Source organism: Canis lupus, chromosome 16 (genome assembly GCF_011100685.1).
Source record: "Canis lupus familiaris isolate Mischka breed German Shepherd chromosome 16, alternate assembly UU_Cfam_GSD_1.0, whole genome shotgun sequence".
Classification (NCBI taxonomy): Eukaryota; Metazoa; Chordata; class Mammalia; order Carnivora; family Canidae; genus Canis; species Canis lupus.
The window spans coordinates 14169758-14189352 of NC_049237.1; the positions used below are offsets into that span (position 1 = coordinate 14169758).

The following is a 19595-nucleotide window of genomic DNA, read 5'->3' on the forward strand; positions in this document are numbered from 1 at the left end:
GCTTGGACAAACATACTGGCAGGTACCCATCACACAGAGTTTGTTTCAACTGCTGGAAAAATCTACCATGCTCCACTTATTCCTCCCAACCCCACCCAGCACTGCTGATTTTTCTGCTGTCTCCATAGGTTTGCCTTTTCCAGAATGTCCTAGAATTGGAATCATACAGGATTGTATAGATTTTCCAATTGGTTTCTTTGATTTAGTAACATGATTTCAGTTTCCTTCAGGTCTTTTCATGGCTTAATAGCTCTTTTTTTTTTTTTTTTTTTTTTTTTGTAGCACTGAGTAATAAATGTTTCTTTGGATGGAGCACAGTGTGTTATCTGTTCCCCTGCTGATGGACACCTTGGTTGCTTCCGAGTTGTGGCATTTAGGAATAACGCTGCTGTAACACCCATGTGCAGGTTTCTATATGGATGTGTTTTCAGCTCCTTTGGGTAAATACCAGGGAGCAGGGTTCTAGATCCAATAGGACAGGTGTCTGTTCCCCCCCACCCCCCAAAGGAGGCCCTCCCAGCCTTTCTGCCTCCAGCTACCGTAGCTACAACTCTTAGAGTTGTAGCTTTTCCTGATGTAGTCCCCTGGGATTGCACCCTTTCTTCCAGGACTACTGCAGAGCCCCTTCCAAGGAGCCGTCTTAGATATCCAGAACCTGGCATGTGCTTCTGGATGTTCATTGTGACGTACTCTGGCTGCTCCTGATGGCCCCTCCTGATGGCACTGTTGCTGTGCATGGGTCTGTGCCCTTGAAAGGTGCATACAAAGCGCCATGTTTCCTGTGCACTTTTTGGGTGGAAAGTCCCAGTTCTTGCTTGTATGGGTGTCACTGAGTCCCAAGAAAGGGTAAGGGCTGGTCCTTACACCACCGTATTGAATTCTTAGAGGATGGGAGCTGTCATTTGGATTTTTTGTGTTCCTTGCTCATTGTAGGCATATTGTGGTTATTTGTGGAATTGTCGAGTTTTCTTTTTTTTTGAGACAGGCGAGCACACAAATGCACACAAGTAGGGGGAAGGGTCAGATGGAGAGGGAGAAGCAGACTCTTTGTTGAGCAGGAAGGCTGACAACATGGGATTTGATTCCAGGACCCTGAGATCATAGCTTGAGCCAAAGGCAGGTGCTCAACTGACTGAGTCACTCAGGTACCCCAATTGCCAAGTGTTCTCAGAGCCACACTTCCTCTCCACCTGTGCAGTGTGGGAAGCTAGCAGCCTGGTTATGCTGCTTATACTTTGTGGATTCAACCGAATGCCCATTTTCCTTTCTTGAGTCTGAATTGTTGTTGCCCTTACAGCTCTTGGTACCAGAATGATGTGTTCTTTCTGTGGCTAACAAGTCTCACTGGGTGCTGTGAAAAAAAGGACAGAGAGACCACGTAGTGATGTGTCTTTTCAAGCTCAGGGTTGCACTCTGGGCATGTAGCTGTCATGGTTGACAAGGTTTCACTTGCTGATCTCGGAACCCCTATTAAAGGTGGTTCATAGCTTCTGATGAGATTGAAGTGCATTTGCGTTTTTCCACCGGGAATGTTTGTGATCTCCTGTTTTGTCATTCTTTTGTGAGCCAGATTTTACTCCTTTTCTCTGGCATGTGTGGTCCAGAGCTGGGCAGGTGAACTCATTGGTGCATTGCTGTTTGATTTTTAGGTATTCACAGCCTTCGAGCACATGGCCCGTCAGGACGATGAGAAGAGGAGGAAGGAGCTGGAGGAGAAGGCGAGGAAGGAGGCAGAGGAGGCTGTGGCAGCAGCAGCTGAGCAGGAGCCAGTCCCAGCCCCAGGCCAGGAGGTGGAGGTTGGCCCCAGCATGGACTCAGGCGGGCTGCAGGGAGCGCCAGGCCCACAGGGTGCTGTGCCTGAGGTGGCCCCCAGCTCGGGGGAGGCAGAGCCACTGGGAGCGTATGCGGGTGCTGCCGAACTTCCCAAGGAACCCTTGGCTCTTCCCAAGTAAGAATTTCTACTTTACAGTTCCTTTCTTGGCATCTGCTGGCTGGTTGGGTCCATCAGTGGTTCTCACTCGGTACCACACCGACTCTGTTTCTGCGTTTGTTTTCGAATTGCCTTACAGTGCTTTGGTGACACTGGATGGGAGGGCAGTTGGCTTCTGTCTTCTTTTTCTCCCTATAAGGCAAGGTAAGAAGCTGCCTGGCATACAGCCCATTCAGAGTCAGAGCCAGAATTAGAGCACTGGGTGCCCAGACTATTCCTGATACCTGTCCGCCTGTGTGGGGGCTTCACCTCAGGGTCTCCGCTCTGTCCTTCATTGTGGGAGCACTACTGGGACATGTACCCACGGTCCTTTCAGTGTGAAGGGTGACCGTGGGCCCAGAGTCCCCTTGGAGACTGCCATTTAGTAAATGGGTTACTTGACAAGCAGTGTTAGCTCTGGCTCAGTTTCCTCCTCTGTAGCAGAGATGAGAGTGCCAGCACTTGTCCCAGGCCAGAGGTCATGGGGCTGGTGTGCAGCTGGCATTAGCCCTGCAGGGCTTCTGCCCCCTGGTGCTGCCCCCTGGTTGTACCCTCCTTCCCTGCCCCATTGGGGTGCGAAGAGCTGCTCCCTCCTTGTATGTGAGCTGTGGCCTTGTCTGAGAGGCAGCGTGATGGTCCCGGCCTGCTCTGTTGTAGCAGAACCCGTTGTCTTCCTTCTTGTATAGGCCTGCTTCCGCCTTTGACCCAGCTCTGTGTTAATCCTCTGCTGTTTTTCCCTCCGTGCACGCTCTCTGACCTGTTTTAGAGTCTCTGAATGTAGTTCCTAGTTAGTAAAGCAAAGCCAACAGCCTGCAGTGGCATAAAATGCATTTAGGGGAAAATACATTTGGTGAAGGTAAGGTGGGGCAAGACTGCAGACTCATAAAGGCCAAGAGACACAGAGACACAGAGTGGGGCTCAGAGACAGCTGAGCCAGCCCCATTGTTGGATGGGCCAGCCCTGTTGATGCAGAGGAGCATGTCTTGAATATGGAACTCTGGTCAAGAAGGGGCAAAATAGGACCTGGGGCCTGGCTTTGGGCAGGGTCTTGGGCAGAGGACAGAGATCGGCAGTTTCTTTCAGCCCAAGGAACTTTCTCCAATGTTTCCTATAGCGTAAGACTCCTGGTGAGGAGTTTTCAGCTTTCAGTTGTCTGAAAATGTCTGTAGTTGAACCTTATTTCTGAGATTGTCTGCTGTGTTTAGAGTTCCAGACCGATGCTTTTTATTCAACCTTTTAAAGACTCATTCCATTAGTCTCTTGTCTTGTGATGACAAATGAGTGTTCTTCGTTCTCTTTTACGGATCCCCTTGGGTGCTTTTAAGATGTTTATCATTAGTTTCAGTGATTTGGTTATGACCTGCTGTGAGGTGGTGTGCTTATTTCTGGGCTTGGTTCTGCCTGGGTTGTGTTTATCCCCCTTTAAGACTCTCTTCATGTTTCCTTTGAAGAGGTTTTTATTGCCCTGTCTTTGTGTTTATTTTCTTTTTTTCTTTAGTGCCTAATCCTGTTTTAAATTTGTCAATGTGTTTCTTACTTCCTATGATGTATTTTTCGGTTCTGCATTTCCTATTAATTTTTTTCCATGGCTTTGATTTCTACCTTCGTTGTTTCCCTCAGAATTGTTTAATATTTTTGTAATAGTTGTTTAAAGTCTTCATTGGCTTGATTTTGGGTCATGTTTTCCTGCTTGTTTACATATCTGGTAAATTTTTAAAGAATTTTATCTGAGAGAGAGCATGTGCACGCAGAAGTGCATGTGTATGAGTGGTGGGGGAGAGGGAGAGAGAGAATCTCAAGCAGACTCTGTGTTGAGCGTGGAGCCTGATTTGGGGCTCGATCTCAGGACCTCTGAGATCATGACCTGAGCTGAAATCAAGAATTGGACGCTTAACCGACTGAGCCTCTGAGGCACCCCTACCTGGTAATTTTTTGTTGAAAGTATGCCATTGTGGATGTTATGTAGCTGCATCTCTGGGTTTTGTTTTCTTCTTTTGAAGAATGTTGAGTTCTCGAAGGGAATTACTTATTTGCAGATCAATACGATCTTTCAGAAGCTTGTTTTTAAGCATTGTTGGGGTGTGTCTGAAGCACCTGATTCCAGGGCTAGTTCTCCTTGTTCTAAAACATGGCCTTGTTGGGCTCTCCAGAATGTTCCCACTGTTCATTCAGGTCTTTTTGTTATTGCTGGTTGAAATGTGAACATCTTCCACCCCTCTGTTGGCTTTGGGGTCATGTGGGCTAGTTTCAGGAGTGTCTGCCCTCCCCTTTTGGGTCACACTCACGTGGGGACAGTGGCCTGCACTGTGGGTTTCACAGCGGCCAGCTCTGAACCAGCTCAGAACCACAGCTGGCTGCCACAGCTACATGAGCCCGTTCTTGACATAACTCTGTCTGTGTCTGCTGAGTGAACCCTGACATAGGCAGATACTCCCGTCATGTAATGTTGTTCGTGAGAACAGCGGTTTTCAAAGTGAAAATGAATTTGCAAACGTTTGAGTTTGTGGACGCACAGCAGCAAAGGCCAGCAGGAAATCAGTGATGAGTAGTGGCTGTCAGGAGAGGGGTGGATTTGGATCTCATTGTCTTCTTCCCCACATCCCCCACCCTGCTCTCTGTTTCCTATTTCTGTTATGGTAAGCATACATTTTGTTTTGCTACTCTTTTTTTTTTTCTTCATTTTAAAAATAGTTCCTAAAAACTGTATTAAAAGAGGGGTTTTCTTTTTGGTTCCCGGGTTGGGGTTAGAATGGCTGCCCGATTGTCTTCTAGAGAGCCTATTTTTCTATTCTTTTTTTTAGGTTTTATTTATTTATTCATGAGAGACCGAGAGAGGCAGAGACACAGGCAGAGGGAGAAGCAGGCTCCATGCAGGGAGCCCGATGTGGGACTCAATCCCAGGACTCCAGGATCACACCCCAGGCTGCAGGCGGCGCTAAACGCTGAGCCACCCAGGGATCCTATTTTTCTATTCTTGAACCAACAAGTTGTTGGGCTAGAGTCAGAGCGAGTTGTGTGAGTTTTGTGCTGGTTTGGTTCAGAGTGAGGGTGGGGGCATGTTCCAGGAAACCTGGTGCCACAGGACCGACCCTTCTAAGCCCAGGCATCTTCTTGGCTTCTTGTGAACAAAACAGGAAGCTGTGGCTCCCATCTCTCCCACTGCAGCTGGTGGGTAGTGCTGTGGTACATGTGGAAGCCATCCTTGCCCTTGTTCTACCTGTAGTGGGACCCCTCGTTTCTCCAAGTCAGTGCCCCAGATCGTGTGTCCTATAAACTGTAGCTCTCTGGGGTTCCGCTGACTGAATGATTAAGGTGGTGGCTCTTTACAGGAGCACACAGACGCACTGCCTGTTCTGGGGCCCCCATCCAGAGAGCCATCTAGGCCTGAGCTGGTTGGTTTCTACAACTCCTATTCGCCTCCCATCTACCGGTGGTCCTGCCTCGTCGTGGCAGTGGTGACTCCCTGCTTGGTGACCAGTAAGAGTCACAGGCAGCGCACATGTAGGTATCTGTGTCTTCTGCGTGTGAGTCTGTGTTCGATGCAGTGACGTGTTGTACCGAGAAGCGGGCCTCACAGTGCAGCTTGTGCATTAGCAGGGCAGGACTGTACCAGGAGCGGTCTCAGGTGCCACTGTGCTCCAGACAGAGGTGGCTCTGTTGGCCTGGGGCCTGCTTCCCCCTTTGGAGTCACCCCATCCAGGCCTTGCCAGCCACAGGTCTGTTTTCTGCACCAAAGTTGTTGCCGGGTACATTTTTTTGTGTGTGTAATTATGTACTGATTATAGGAAAGCCACAGGTGGAGTATTTTTTTTTTTTTTTTTGGTCATTTTTGGGGCTATTTGAGGGAAACTTGAATTGGATCTGCTTTCCCACTGCTGTGAATTGCATCCTCTCCCTGCCCTGCTGTCATTGTCAGGACCTTCCCAGTGAAGATTGGGAATGCCCCGCCCCACTGCTTAAGGTGCTCAGTTTTATAACTTGGAGAAGAGATCGATTTTGAACACAAAGTTCTTTGTGCCCACAAGATAGGATTTGAGAATGTGCCTATGTCTACACTGAGCACTACATTTGACCAGCGGTCGTCCACTGTACAGACCCCATCAGAGGAGCTGCCTGGAGTCCCAGCGTTTAGACAATGCAGTGTGGGGCCTTGGGCTCAGGTTCAGAGGACCCCTTGGGGCAGTGGGAAGCTTTTGGAAGTGCCGCGCAGCATCACTAATACTGTGGAAGGAGAGGGGGACAGAAACAGACAGCATCCGAGGCCCTGTCAGGCTCCTCTCAGAGAGCTCCATCGGGCTCCTCTCTTGTGCTCCATGTCTGGGGTCTTGCTTGGTGCCCAGGGTCTGGTCTGGTCTGGGGCATCATCCGGCCAGTCCCGCTGTGTCTGGCATCATTCCTGCAGCCCACCTTTAGGCCGGCAGGTGTCGCTGTAGGTAATGCAGTGATCGTTGCACCTGTTGGTGCTGGTGCTGGTGCTGGCATGCCTGTCAGAATCCACAGTCTGTTGTGGCTTGGGCTTGGGGTTTTGCCTTTGTAAGTCACAAACAGCATTCTTTGAAGGAGAAGAAAGAGAAAGGAAAAAGAGCAGAGAGTAAATTATGACCTGGAAGTGGTGCCTCTGCCCTGGGAGCTGTGCCTGGATGAGGTACAAGTGTTGCCCATGTTGAGCAGTGGGGTGTGCGTTGGGTACCCACAGGCTGTCCTTCTCTGCACAGGAAGTGGGTGGCATAGTGGAGTGAGAAGGACAGTCAGGGAACCACAGGCATGCTGACCTGCCTCCCAGAGGCCCAGGAGAGCACACGGTGCTGGGCAGCCATGTGGTGCTTTCTCTGGTTTTGGTGGTATAGTCTTTGTTTGCAGCTGCTGGAGGGGTTTGGGTGCATCCTGGGCAGGGATGGCTTCGTTTGGAGGAGAGGTTTCAGGCTTCCTGGTCTCACACTCTGGGCAGAGGCTTTGTCTTCTTGGTTCGGGTTCTGCCCCATTCATTAGGGCTCCTGTCTGTGCCCACCCCTCACAGAGCCCGTGCCTCATCTTGCTGTCCCCTTACACTGGTCATTCCTAGTGTTTCAGTGCTGGGGCTGAGGGCCGCTCTGCCCTGTGTGAGGGGAGCCCCCGATGTGCACTGACTTGGTTTCTCAGCACCTCTCCCTTGGTCCTGTGCCTTAGATGGCCCTAGGTGGCCCTAGGTGGTTGTTGGGAAAGCAGAAGGTCTGCTCCCTGCCTTGGTGTCTGCTGCCTAAAAACTGGGTTCTTGGCTTTGTCTCTCAGTGGGTTCTTCGCTTGTTGGTCCTGGCCTTTTCAGGTGCCCATGGCAGGAAGCCCCTTGGTAGAGTCACATTGGGCATACTGGGATGCCACCCCAGATACCCACCCACCTTGTCAGCTGATGGTGAGGGTTGGCTGAGGTCCATGCATCATGGCTGCTGGCGGGATTCCTGGTGCACAGTGAGTGCTCACGTAGGTACTGGTCACAGTATTATTTCTCTTAAACAGAAACAAGCCTTTCTAGTTACACACAAGGTAGATTATTTGCAAAATAAAGATCCGTGTCTAAAAGAAATAAAAACATCCCACCACTCCCTGTTAATGTTTTGGGAGATATTCTTGTTTATTTTCTGTGCATGTAAACGTTGGGTGTGAGTGTACCCCCTCCCACCCCCGACAAGTTTATGCAATCGTGTTACACTCTGGCTTCTGTTTTGCTGAACCTGTGTCTGAGCATTTCCTGCCTCCTTTTTGCTGATTTTGAATTCATGTCCACTGTGGTGGAGTGCTGTGTGCCTTGAGGCTCTTGTGCTCACACAAGGGTGTTGGCTATCATCCTGCACACAGAGAGCAGTGGATAGAAGCCAGGACTGCGGGGATGTCTGCCAGCCTTCCTGGTGGATCTGCCCCTGCCCCTTGGGGCTGCACCTGGGCAGTGGCCTCCGGGCGCGTACCCAGTGTCCTCTGGGGCAGTGGCTGCTACCTCTGACCACTTGCTCTGAAACTGCCTCTTCTCCCTGCACCTCAGACATAAAAGCCATCCACGGGGTGTGTTGAGATCCCGAGTCAGAAAATCTGATTTTAGTTGTTCATTATGAGTACTTCTTTTCTTTCCAGAAGCTGCATTTTTATTTTGCAATTCATTTATAGCTGACAGGCTTCGATTTTAGAAGAGTTTGGCCTGCATATCTTACAATCGTGACTTTTAGTGAGTGTGTGGAATACAGAAACTATGGGAACGATGACCTGGTGTCCTCGCCTGTAGGGTAGAGGGCCATGCAGTGTGAGCGTGTTCATCAGGGGGAGCTGGTCCCCCTGGACGCGTGTGTTTCAGGGTGCAGTGTGTTGCTTGTTACAGGTGAAGAGATTTGCTTAGAATCATATGGTTAGAAGAGAGGGCCAGGGTTAGGGGCTCAAGCAAGAGTCTGTGCACTTCGAGGCCTGAACTTACAAGTATTTGCTGTGTTAAGAAAAAAGCAACTATTAGCAGAAGTATCTGACAGATTCTTTTTAGAAGTGAAACACCAGGCTTCTAGTTAAATGTTTTTCTAGAACGTTGAAGAATGTAACTTTGTATGGAGATGTTGGAGATGACAATGGGACCTGGGTTTGCCTTGGGAGGGGGGAGTCTGCCCCACAGCCCTGCTGTCCTGCAGTCCTCTCTCATGGTCCTTGAAATCACCGGGGCTTTGAAATGCTGATTCCTGGGCCCACCCCCAGCAAGCTGATTGTGAACTGTCCCGGGTGGGCTATTGTAGCCAAGATTTCTCTGGACTGCCTCCCAGTATTCCACCTTGTGGTGTCCCATCATTATTTAGAGTCCCCGTGGGGAGTGTAATTAGGTTGTTCCTGGTCTGCTGCCGTCACAAGTGATGCTGCACTGAGTACGCTGTCTGTGTGTCTTGGAAAATGTGAGTATCCGTGGAACAGATTCCTGGGCAGGAATTGCTGGGTCAGAGGAGACATGGCATGTGTGATTTTGATGACGGTTGCGAGATTGGCCCCAGGGGCATCATACCATTTTATCTCTCATCTTTCTGCCGGGGTGTGTGACTGCAGTGCCTCCCCCTGACCCGTCCTCCGGTGCCAGCCAGTGGCCCAAGTGCATTTCTTGGCTGCTCTCAACCTTTGCCACGTTGGTTTTATTTCAAATGCCGTTCTCTGTGGATGTTGGATTCTGATTGGCTTTGTGGAGGTTTCCGTGTTTTTTTCTTTTTTCTTTTTGTTGTTTATTCACAGATACTAAACCCTCTGTTCTGTTAGTTGGGCAGTACTAAGCTATTTTGTTTACCAGTGATTTATTATGCGTTTTAACACTTGGTAGGACTGGTGTTTCATCTCGTAGTCCCCTGCCCATCCCCAAAACTTTCTTGGAAAAATTTTCCATGTGAAAATTCTCTTGAAATCTTCATTGGAATACATTAATTTCATGTTTTGAAGTAGAGGTAATTGACATCTTTACATTATTGAGTCTTTTTGTGTAAGAGCAGGCTGGGTCTTAATTACTTGGCTTTTAAAATATTTCTCTAGAATTTCAGTGTAGTAACACTTCATTGTAAGAATATGGTGTATACAATATAAACCTAAAAAATGTGCTCCTTGACTGTGTTACTGTGAGGCTTCTGGTCAGCGGGAGGCTCTTTCTTAGTAGTTAAATTTTTAGGAAGACAGGTCAAGCGTGGATACTCAGCTGCAGAGGGTGTAGGTGGTGCCCTTAATCTCTGCATTGTCCAAGGGTCAACTGTAGTCTTTTTGTTGATGTTTTTGGATTTTCTAGAAATATAGGATATTAAGTATTACAGTATTTTAGTAACAATTATATTTGATAATAAATTCTGTACTGAGCCCTGCAGGTGCCCCATCAGTGTGTTCTTATAGTTAAGAGTCTGTTTCTTAATTTGTCTCTCTTTTTCTTTTTGCTCGTTTGTTTCTTAAATTCCACATATAAGTGAAATCATAGTATTTGTTTTTTCTGACTTAATTTTGCTTAGCATTATACTCTCTAGATAACCATGTTGTTGCTAATAATAAGATTTCATTCTTTTTTTTTTTTTTTTTTTTAAGATTTTATTTATTTATTTATTCATGAAAGACTGAGAGACAGAGAGAGAGAGAGAGCGCCAGAGACAAAGGCAGAGGGAGAAGCAGGCTCCATGCACCGGGAGCCCGATGTGGGATTCGATCCCGGGTCTCCAGGATCGCGCCCTGGGCCAAAGGCAGGCGCCAAACCGCTGCGCCACCCAGGGATCCCAGATTTCATTCTTTTTTAATGGCTAATAGTCCATTGTGTGTATATACTACATCTTGATTATCCATTTATCTGTCGATGCACACTTGGGCTGTATTCATAATTTGGCTATTGTAAATAATGCAGCAGTGAACATAGGGATGCATGTATCTTTTTTTTTTAAAGATTTTATGTACTTTAGAGAGAGAGAGTATGTGCAGGTGGAGGGGCAGAGGGAGAGGGAGAAGCAGGCTCCCTGCTTAGCTTAGCAGGGAGCCTGATGCTGGGCTCCATCCCAGGAGCCCAGGATCTGAAGGCAGACACTTAACTCAGTGTGCCACCCAGGTGCCCCAGGGGTGCATGTATCTTTTCAAATGAGTGTTTTCATATTCTCTTGGTAAATAACCCAGTAATGGAATTACTGGATAATATGGTAGTTCTGTTTTTAACTTTTTGAGAAACCCCTATACTGTCTTCCACAGAAGCTGTGCTGGTTTGCATTCCTGCCAACAGTGCACGGGGATTCCTTTTTCCCTATATTCTCTCTACATTTCTTGTCTTTTTGATTTTAACCATTCTGATTGGTGTGAGCTGGTATTCCATTGTAGTTTTGATTTATATTTCTCTGATGATTAGTGATGTTGAGCATCCTTTTTATGTGTCTATTGGCCATCTGGATCTCTTTGGAGAAATGTCTGTTCATGTCTTCTGTCCATTTTTAAATAGGATTATTTGGTCTTTGAGTATTGACTTGTAGAAGTTCTTCATAGATTTTGGACACTAACCCTTTATCAGATGTCATTTGTAAATATCTTCTTTCCATAGGTTACCTTTTAGTTTTGTTGATTATTTCCTTCACTGTGCAGAAGCCTTTTATTTTTGATGAATCCTCAATAGTTTAGTTTGCTTTTATTTCCCTTGCCTCTGGAGACATATCTGGAAAAACATTTCTACAGCCGGTGTCAGAATTTACTGCCTGTGTTTGTCTTCTAGGATTTTAATGGTTTCAGGTCTCACATTTATGGCTTTCATCCGTTTGAGTTTATTTTTGGGTATGGTGTTAGAAAATGGTCCAGTTTCACTCTTCTGCATGTGGCTGTCCAGTTTTCCCAGCATCATTTGTTGAAGAGACTTTTCCATTGGATATTCTTGCCTGCTTTGTTGAAGATTAGTTGACCGTATAGTTGTGGGTCCATTTCTGGGGTCTCTTTTCTGTTCCATTGATCTTTGTGTCTGTTTTTGTGCCAGTACCATACAGTTTTGATGACCACAGGTTTGTAGTATAACTTGAAGTTTGGAATCACGATGCCCCCAACTGTACTTTTTTTTTTTTTTCAAGATTGCTTTTGCTATTTGGGGTCTTCTGTGGTTCCATACAAATTTTGGGATTGTTCTAGTTCTGTGAAAAATGATGTTGGTATTTTGATAGGGATTGCATTAAATCTGTAGATTGTGTGGAATAATGTAGACATTTTAACAATATTTGTTCTTCTGACCCATGAGCATGGAACGTCTTCCATTTTTTGGTGCCCTCGTCAGTTTCTTTTTTTTTTTTTTTTTTTTGCCCTCGTCAGTTTCTTTGATGAATTTTTATAGTTTTGAGAGTGCAGGTCTTTTCACTTCCTTGATTAAGCTTATTCCTAGGTATTTTATTATTTTTGGTGCAGTTGCAAATGGGATTGTTTTCTTAATTTTTCTTTCTACTGCTTCATTATTAGCATATAGAAATGTAACAGATTTTTGTATATTGATTATGTATCCTGCAACTAAACTGAATTTGTCAGTTCTAGTAGCTTTTTGGTGGAGTCTTCAGGGTTTTCTATATCTAGTGTCATGTCGTTTGCAAATGATGAAAGTTTTACTTCTTCCTTACCAATTTGATGCCTTTTATTTCTTTTTCTTGTCTGATTTCTGTGGCAAGGACTTCAGTACTATGTTGAATAAAGGTGATGAGAGTGGACTTCTCTGTCTTGTTCCTGATCTCAGTTTTTCCCCATTGAGTATGATATCCATTGTGAGTTTTTCATAGATGGCCTTATTATGTTGAGGTGTTCCCTCTAAATGTACTTTGTTGAAGGTGTTCATTGTGAATGCATGTTGTACTTTCTCAAGTGCTTTTTTTGTATCCATTGAAATAACCATATGGTGGTTTTTATCCTTTTTCTTATTTATGTGATGTATCATGTTGAAGGCGTTGCAAATATTGAACCTCTCTTGCATCCTGGGAATAAATCCCACTTGATCATGGTGAATGATGCTTTTAATGTATTTCTGGATTCAGTTTGCTAGTATTTTCTTGAGAAATTTTGCATCCATGTTCATCAACGGCTTGTAGTTTTCTTTATAGTGGAGTCTTTGCCTGGATTTATCAGGGCAATGCTGTTGGCCCTGTTTATCTTGTTCACCCTACATCCCAGCACCTGGAACATGCCTGGCACATAGCTGGCATTCAATACCAGGGGAGTGCATGAATGATTCAAGTTTAAAGTCGGGTTAAAAAAATGATAAATCTTGGGGCACCTGGGTGGTTCAGTGGTTGAGCATTTGCCTTTGGCTCAGGGCGTGATTCCAGGGTCCTGGGATCAAGTCCCGCATCAGGCTCCCTGCAGGGAACCTGCTTCTCCAACTCTGCCTGTGTCTTTGCTTTTCTGTCTCTCATGAATAAATAAAATATTAAAAAAAAAAAAAAAAAGCTAAACCTTTGAACTTCAGCACGTCAAGTGAAGGCTGTGACCTAGTTAACATTCTGTATCCCTTGAGTTTTCAGAGTACTGCCTTTCAACTTGTGTATGTCTGCTTATCCCTGTAGCCTTTTAGGGCAACTCAGTGTTCTTCAGACTCCCTAGCTGGGTCCTGAAGCAGCTGTGACATTTCCCTAAGAGGTCAGGTGCTCAGCTTCCCCGGCAGACTGTGCTCCAGGGACCTGGTCCATGCAGATCTTGGGCTTGCGAGCCAGACCGAGGGGCTGGGAGTAATCTGGACAGCAAGCCTCACACCTGCAAGTGGAATCCTCTGGGACATCCCAGGTGTGTGACAGACAGAGTTTGGGTGCCTGGGTGATGGAAGGCTGGGGCCTCAAGCAGGGCCTGGATAGCCTCATCTCCAAGCTTGCTTTGAGGACTCTGGGGTCATGTGACTGTGTGCATGGGCCTGTCTGGTTGGCTGCGATTCGAGGAGCTAGGTGTGGAGGCCTGGATTCGATGAGCAAGGCCAGCATGTGCTGTCTTGTCCCTCTCAACTTCTGTTTTGCGCTCTCTTAAAAACTTGGCATTTATACATAATTCAGGTCTGCAAAGAAAAATGTTGCAAACATCATACAAAGAATTTCTGCATTCCCAGATGTCAGTGTTCTCTATAACTGGAGGCTGCGAAGAGCTCATCTGAAGACCCTGTTCCCACGTTGCCCATCCTTCCAGGAGCGATCCTGATTTCAGCCCGAGGGCTACTGGTGGTCATCGCTGCATTCAGGGCATGGCTCCTCTGTCGTGTGTCTCAGGTCTTCAACACTGTTAAGGGTGTGGACTTCTCTCCCTTTAGGATGTCCCACGGTGTAGTTTTCCTTTTGCTTCCCTGTCACCAGTGAGGTGGTGGCTATTGCCATCATGCTGCTCCGCTGCCGCATTCTCATGTCCACTTTGTCACTTGTAGGTGTCTTGTGGGGATGTGTGTTGAGACGAGGTGTGAGCCTTGTGTCTCTGTGTACTTCTGCCCACAAACCCCAGCAAACACCTGATGGTTCTTGCCTGCTGCTGTGGTGGCTGAGGTGGCTGCCAGGTTGTGATTCTGCTCCTATCCTTGCTTCCGTAGGTTGGGTTAGAGAGTCTTCCCTCTCTCCCCACTTGCTCAGTCCTTGGTGTGGTTGTGTGTTCATGTGTCCTCATGGTTGTTCCCTCCCTGGTTCTGTGGCTCGTGGTGCCCCTTCTGTGGATCTGTCCTCTTGTTCCTGGGCCTGGCTTGACGTTCCCACACCACATGACGTGCAGGCCCTCCTGGGGCACTTGGGCGCCCTTGGCCTGTGACCCGAGGGCGTGGGTCTGGGACTCTGTGCCACCGCCACTGCATCCTGGCCACAGGCCTGTTAATGCTTGTTTTCTGCTGTTTTTCGTCACTCTCTGAAATCTTCCCGCTTGGCTTTTCACTTCCTGATTGCAGCCTTCTTCCCCCCCTTATGGACTGTAGGGTATGGATTGGCCTAAAGGACCCTGAGTTCTCGTGGCAGCTCGAGTCACTTGGCTGCTGGCCTGGGGGGGTGGGGGGGGCATTGTTTTCCTGCATGGGAATAGGGTGGGGGGAAGCTCTGGACTTCCAGGCCTGGTGTGGGGTGGTGTGAGGCAGCGGGGAGAGTGCTCGTTGGAGCTGAGTGCTGGGCCTCTGCTCCCACTCAGCAGTGCCTGTGGTGTGGGCACGGGGGTCATTCATCTCGGGCTTGGGGCAGACAGCGGTCTTCAGCCTCGCACCTCTCACGGAGGCCGTGGGGACAGAGGGGGGACCACTACGCTGGTCGATGATCCAAGCAGTGCTGCTTGCTATGGCAGCACCATGGTGTTGTGGGTTTGGAAGGAGCTTCCCTCTGCCATGGGGTATGCCGTGGCTTACAGCAGTCACAGCCTGGGGGTCGCAAGGGGCAGTGGGGAAGGAGGCAGCCAGTGCCCTTCAGGTGTCTGCAGTAGAGGCCCCGAGCCCCCGTGCGCTTGGGCAGCATCTTCTCCACGGGGAAGTGGGTGCGCTCTTCCTGGGATGTGCAGGAGGGCTGGGAAACAAGGCTTGGCTGGTCCCTCAGCATGTCCCAGGGCACTGCCTGCGGTATGTCCCTGTGCAAGCAGACTCCCTGAGAGCCTTCTGTTTCACTGCTGCCCAAGCTCCACAGTAAGTGGGTGGTAGGACTAGCTGTGACCTAAAATCACTTGAGCGTGTTCCAGGAGTCCCTGGGGAACCTGAGTACAGTAGGAAGGATGTCATTTCAGATGCTCGTGCCCTCCCAGGAGAAGAGACTACAGATCCTTAATTCCTCTCCTGGTGCAAAAGGCGGTGCTGGTGATGCCAGGCCCAGTCAGTCCCTGTGCCTCGGCTAGAGGGGGACTTCGGGGGTGGGCTTGGGGCTGGCTGACTTTCCGGCTTGCTCCAGGGCTGCCTGCCCACCCTACCCACTCTATTGGGTCCGAAATAAGAGAACAGAGAACCTGCTGCACCCCAAGGAAAACAACCCCCAAACTGTTCAGACAACAAAAGCAGCAGAGCCCATGTCAGTTGGGAAGGAGGGAGCAATCCCTCACTGGGGCCCAGAGACACGGATGTCCTCTTTCCTGGCCTGGCAGAGAGTGCCCTGCTGTAAGCAGTGGTTTTCAGGTCTAGGTTGCATTGCTTGATGACAGGGACGCTAGGAAGAGCTCCGCCTAGGGCGGCCCTGGGATGACATGTAGTTGGCCTGTCCCATCTGCAGGTTGGCGGCTGCCCACCCAGGTCTAGTGGTCATTGCCACAGACTGCCTTTCTGCGCCTGCGTCTTGTCTTCACTTGCTGTGTGTGTCTGGTTGAGTGCCTTGGATTTTGCTGCTGGAGCCTGTATTTAGATTCGTTTCCATGGTAGCCCTCCAGCCTCGGAGCTTCCTCTTCCCTGAAAAATGTTTTTTATTGGCGTTTTGGAAATGCTGTCTGCAGATATTTGAAGAGATCATGGCAGTGGAAAAAGGGGGTGGGGCGGATCTTCCATCTCCTTTACCCTATCCTGCCTCCATTTCTCCACGAAGAGGCCTTTTGGTTCGAGAAGTCAGAAGGTGTGAGGGTGCTGGGCCGTGCCTTTTTCTGCTTGCCATAGGCTCTACGTTCTAGAGCAGCTTTAGGCTTCCTGGCCCAAGTGAGCGGGCACAGTTCTTGCACACTCCTGCCGGCACTCACAGCCACCCCCACATGCTGTTCACACCCCCTTCTGTCCATGGTTGGTTTTGCACGGCAGTACTGTGCTGTGTATGTTGTGCGTCGTGCACGCGCATCCACATCGGCCTCGTTGGTGCTGTGTGTGCTCCGGAGCAGCTGCCCAGGGTGCCCTGCTGGGCTGGGCTCCGTAGCTTGGCGTCTGCTCTGCTGGCTTTGTTCTGGAACCTTGGCACAGTGCAGAGTAAACAAATGACTGTGAGGTCTCTAGAAGTGGCACATGTTCATCATTGAGGAAAACTAGGAAGGACACGTTAAACCAAGACGAAAAGATTAAAAGTGTCCCCTGAGGGATGCCTGGGTGGCTCAGTCGGTTGAGTGATGAGCTCTTGGTCTTGTCTGAGGTTATGATCTCAGGGTCATGGAATTGAGCCCTGTGCAGGGCTCTGTGCTCAGCGAGGAGCCTGCTAGAGATTCTCTCTTCCCCCTTTGCCTGTCCCCTCATGCTCACGTGCACATGCTTCCACTTTCTCTAAATAAGTAAAATCCGGGGATCCCTGGGTGGCTTAGCAGTTTAGCACCTGCCTTTGGCCCAGGGCGCGATCCTGGAGTCTCGGGATTGAGTCCGGCATTGGGCTCCCGGCATGGAGGCTGCTTCTCCCTCCTCCTGTGTCTCTGCCCCTCTCTCCCCCCCCCCCAAATAAATAAATAAATAAATAAATAAATAAATAAATCTTTTGTAAAAAACGTAAAATCCTCAAAAAAAAAAAAAGGTTTTCCTAACGCTGCCAATGACCACTCTGTGTCCTGTGGTCACTGAGGTCAGGCCCAGTTGTGCCCCCACTGAGTGCCAGTCCCCTCTGTCTTGCAGACACCTAGAGTTAGGACTGATTTTCCCGTGTGTACGCTGTGAGTCAGCTGCTGTGGTGGACACGTGCACTGCCAGCAATGGGGAAGCAGTGATGGAGCCCTGCAGCCAGGAGAGCAGCCCGAGGACCAAGGAGGGGTGGGAGTGGTTCTCCCTCCAAAAGACCTGGGGTGCACGGGGGGTGGGGGGAGAGGGCGGGCTAGGGTGCACATCTGGGGGTCTCTGCGATGCACATTTCTGTGGCCCTTGCCTCTGAGGGGCCCAGGGTTGAGCCACGTGCTGTGTAACCCATGTCGTCCATTGGCGTCTTCTGACTCACAACTGTGAGGCAAGGGGGTTCAGGGAGGTGGGCCCTTCAGCCAGGTTGACGTGCTGCCCACATCGGCTGGGGTGTGGCTTCAAGTATAGCCTGCTGTGTTTCTACATGCTGAACGCTGCAGGATACTCCCAAATGAGAAATAACTGAAAGCCTCCCCACTGCCCTGTGTGTCTGGGCCACTGCAGCCCATGTGGATGGCTCTGCACGTGTGTGACAGCCTTTCTCCAGGCTGGGCCAGGGTTGTGTGTGCTACGCTTCGAGGTTGTCCTTGCCCGAAAGAGGGGCATGCTAACGTTTTGATGCTTGTTGCTTGTATTATGTATGAGGCGGTATTTTCTTGCTGTATCTTCAAGAATGTGCTTTTTGTCTTCTGCACATTTTTTGTGGGACTTTGTTATTTTGTCTTTCAGTTTCTTAGAAATTAGATCTTCATCAGTAATATATGTTTTTTTGGGGGAATCCCTGGATGGCTCAGCGCTTTGGTGCCTGCCTTCGGCCCAGGGCGTGGTCCTGGAGATGTGGATCGAGTCCCACGTCAGGCTCCCTGCATGGAGCCTGCTTCTTCCTCTGCTTGTCTGCCTCTCTCTCGCTGTCTCTCCTGAATAAATAAATAAAATATTAAAAAAAAAAGTAATATATATTTTTCTCCAAGCAAAGGTGGTTTTTTTTCTTGTAAAGATGTTTAATTTTTAAAATGTTAAAAAATGTATCAGTGTCTTCTATATATATATATATATTTTTTTTTTTTAATGTTTCTGGATTTTTTTTTTAAAGATTTATTTATTTATATATGATAGACAGAGAGAGAGACATAGAGAGAGAGAGAGGCAGACACACAGATGGAGGGAGAAACAGACTCCATGCCAGGAGCCTGACGTGGGACTCGATCCCGGGACTCCAGGATCGCGCCCTGGGCCAAAGGCAGGCGCTAAACCGCTGAGCCACCCAGGGATCCCCTGGATTTTGAGTTAGAAAGGTTTCTCTATCTTGAGGGTATGAAGGATTTCACCTGTTTCCCCATTTGTATGCCTTGTTTTCTAATTTTGTGGAAATAACCTTGTGTGGCGTTACTGTTATATTCATGCCTTGGACCCTTTTGCTGTGTGTGCATGTGAGGCCCGTGTCTAGGTAGCCGTGGTCCCAGTGGCATTTTTTTAATGAAATGCAGGGGCTGCGTTTAGGGAGAGGAGTGGAGTTGTTGTGAGGTGTCCGGGCAAGAGCCTCAGCTCACTGTGGGACCTCCTGGGGACAGGCCTGGCTGGGGCCCCTGGATCTGGGTCAGGGCCAGGGCAGTGGGCTGCCAGGTGTGCTGGCGGACCAGCACAGTTTTCTGCTGACAACCCTCAGCCTGGAGCTCTGTGGAGCCCTGCATGTAGCACTTGCCCTTGACCGAGCTGCCACCATGGTGTCCAGCACTGGGCAGAGCCCAGCAGACACTGCTCCTCTTGCGTGCCCCAGTCTGCAGGCAGGCAGCAGTGTCCTTCCCTGGGACTTGTTTCCCTCTTCAGAATCTTACCTTTACCTCCCGAGGTGGCTCCCCTGGAGAGTGGCTTAGTGGCCGTTTATTTAAAATGTGAAAACTAGGCTTCCTCATAAATGCTCTTAACCCTACTCGACCAGTGCTCTTTTTATGAGAACTATTTTGCAGCCCTGCTGTTTATCACCTAGAGGCTCCCAGCGAGGTCATCTCAGCAATGCTGGACTTGCTAGGACTTCTCAGAAAGGTGGTGAACTTTTTGTGGAGGCCGGAATCAAATACATTTACACATAGTTGTGTGCCTGGGACATTTACCCTGTACGGAGACCAGGCAAAAAAATGTTAGGGTTTCTATTTACACTGGAGCTGGGATCAAGGCTCAGATCAGCTGTAACAGGCTTCCACCTGCCTGCGCCTGGCAGCACGTGCGGAAGGCGTGGGGCAGAGGAAGGCGGCGCCTGGCCTTTTAGAGCTGCCTCTTGGCCTGGGCTTTGCTCTTTGCAGGGCGGACTGATCCCCTAGGTGCTTTACTTCATGAGGAGCTGAGGTCACCTATGGGTGAGTTTTTCTCACTTGGGAATCTTTCCGGAGACATGGTCATTCTAGGGTGCTGGTGCAGGAGCAGTCATATGCTCACCTGCTGGTGATCTGTAGATCTGTAGGGGGTGTGCTGAGGACGCACGGGAGGGTTGATTCGTCCTGGATGTTAAGCTTTTTGTATGAAATTTCACAGCAGTTCATGAAATGTGTTGTTTGTAAGCAAAACGTATGTAGCTCTGTGATGAAGTGACTTGACACATCCTCAAGGACACAGGTGGGGACATTTCTGTGTCCCTTCCTGCACATGTGCGCACGTGTCTGTGGAGACCCCTGGCTCAGG

At 48.9% G+C, this 19595-nt stretch overlaps 1 protein-coding gene across 3 annotated transcripts in view; it reads left to right on the forward strand.

The window, feature by feature from the left end:
- NUDCD3 (NudC domain containing 3) overlaps positions 1-19595 on the forward strand; it is a 58602-nt gene that overhangs the window by 3386 nt on the left and 35621 nt on the right. For all 3 annotated transcript variants that reach the window (XM_038559559.1, XM_038559560.1, XM_038559561.1), the window contains exon 2: positions 1650-1948. In XM_038559559.1, coding sequence (XP_038415487.1) covers positions 1650-1948 — 299 coding nt within the window. The remainder of the gene's footprint in view (positions 1-1649; positions 1949-19595) is intronic.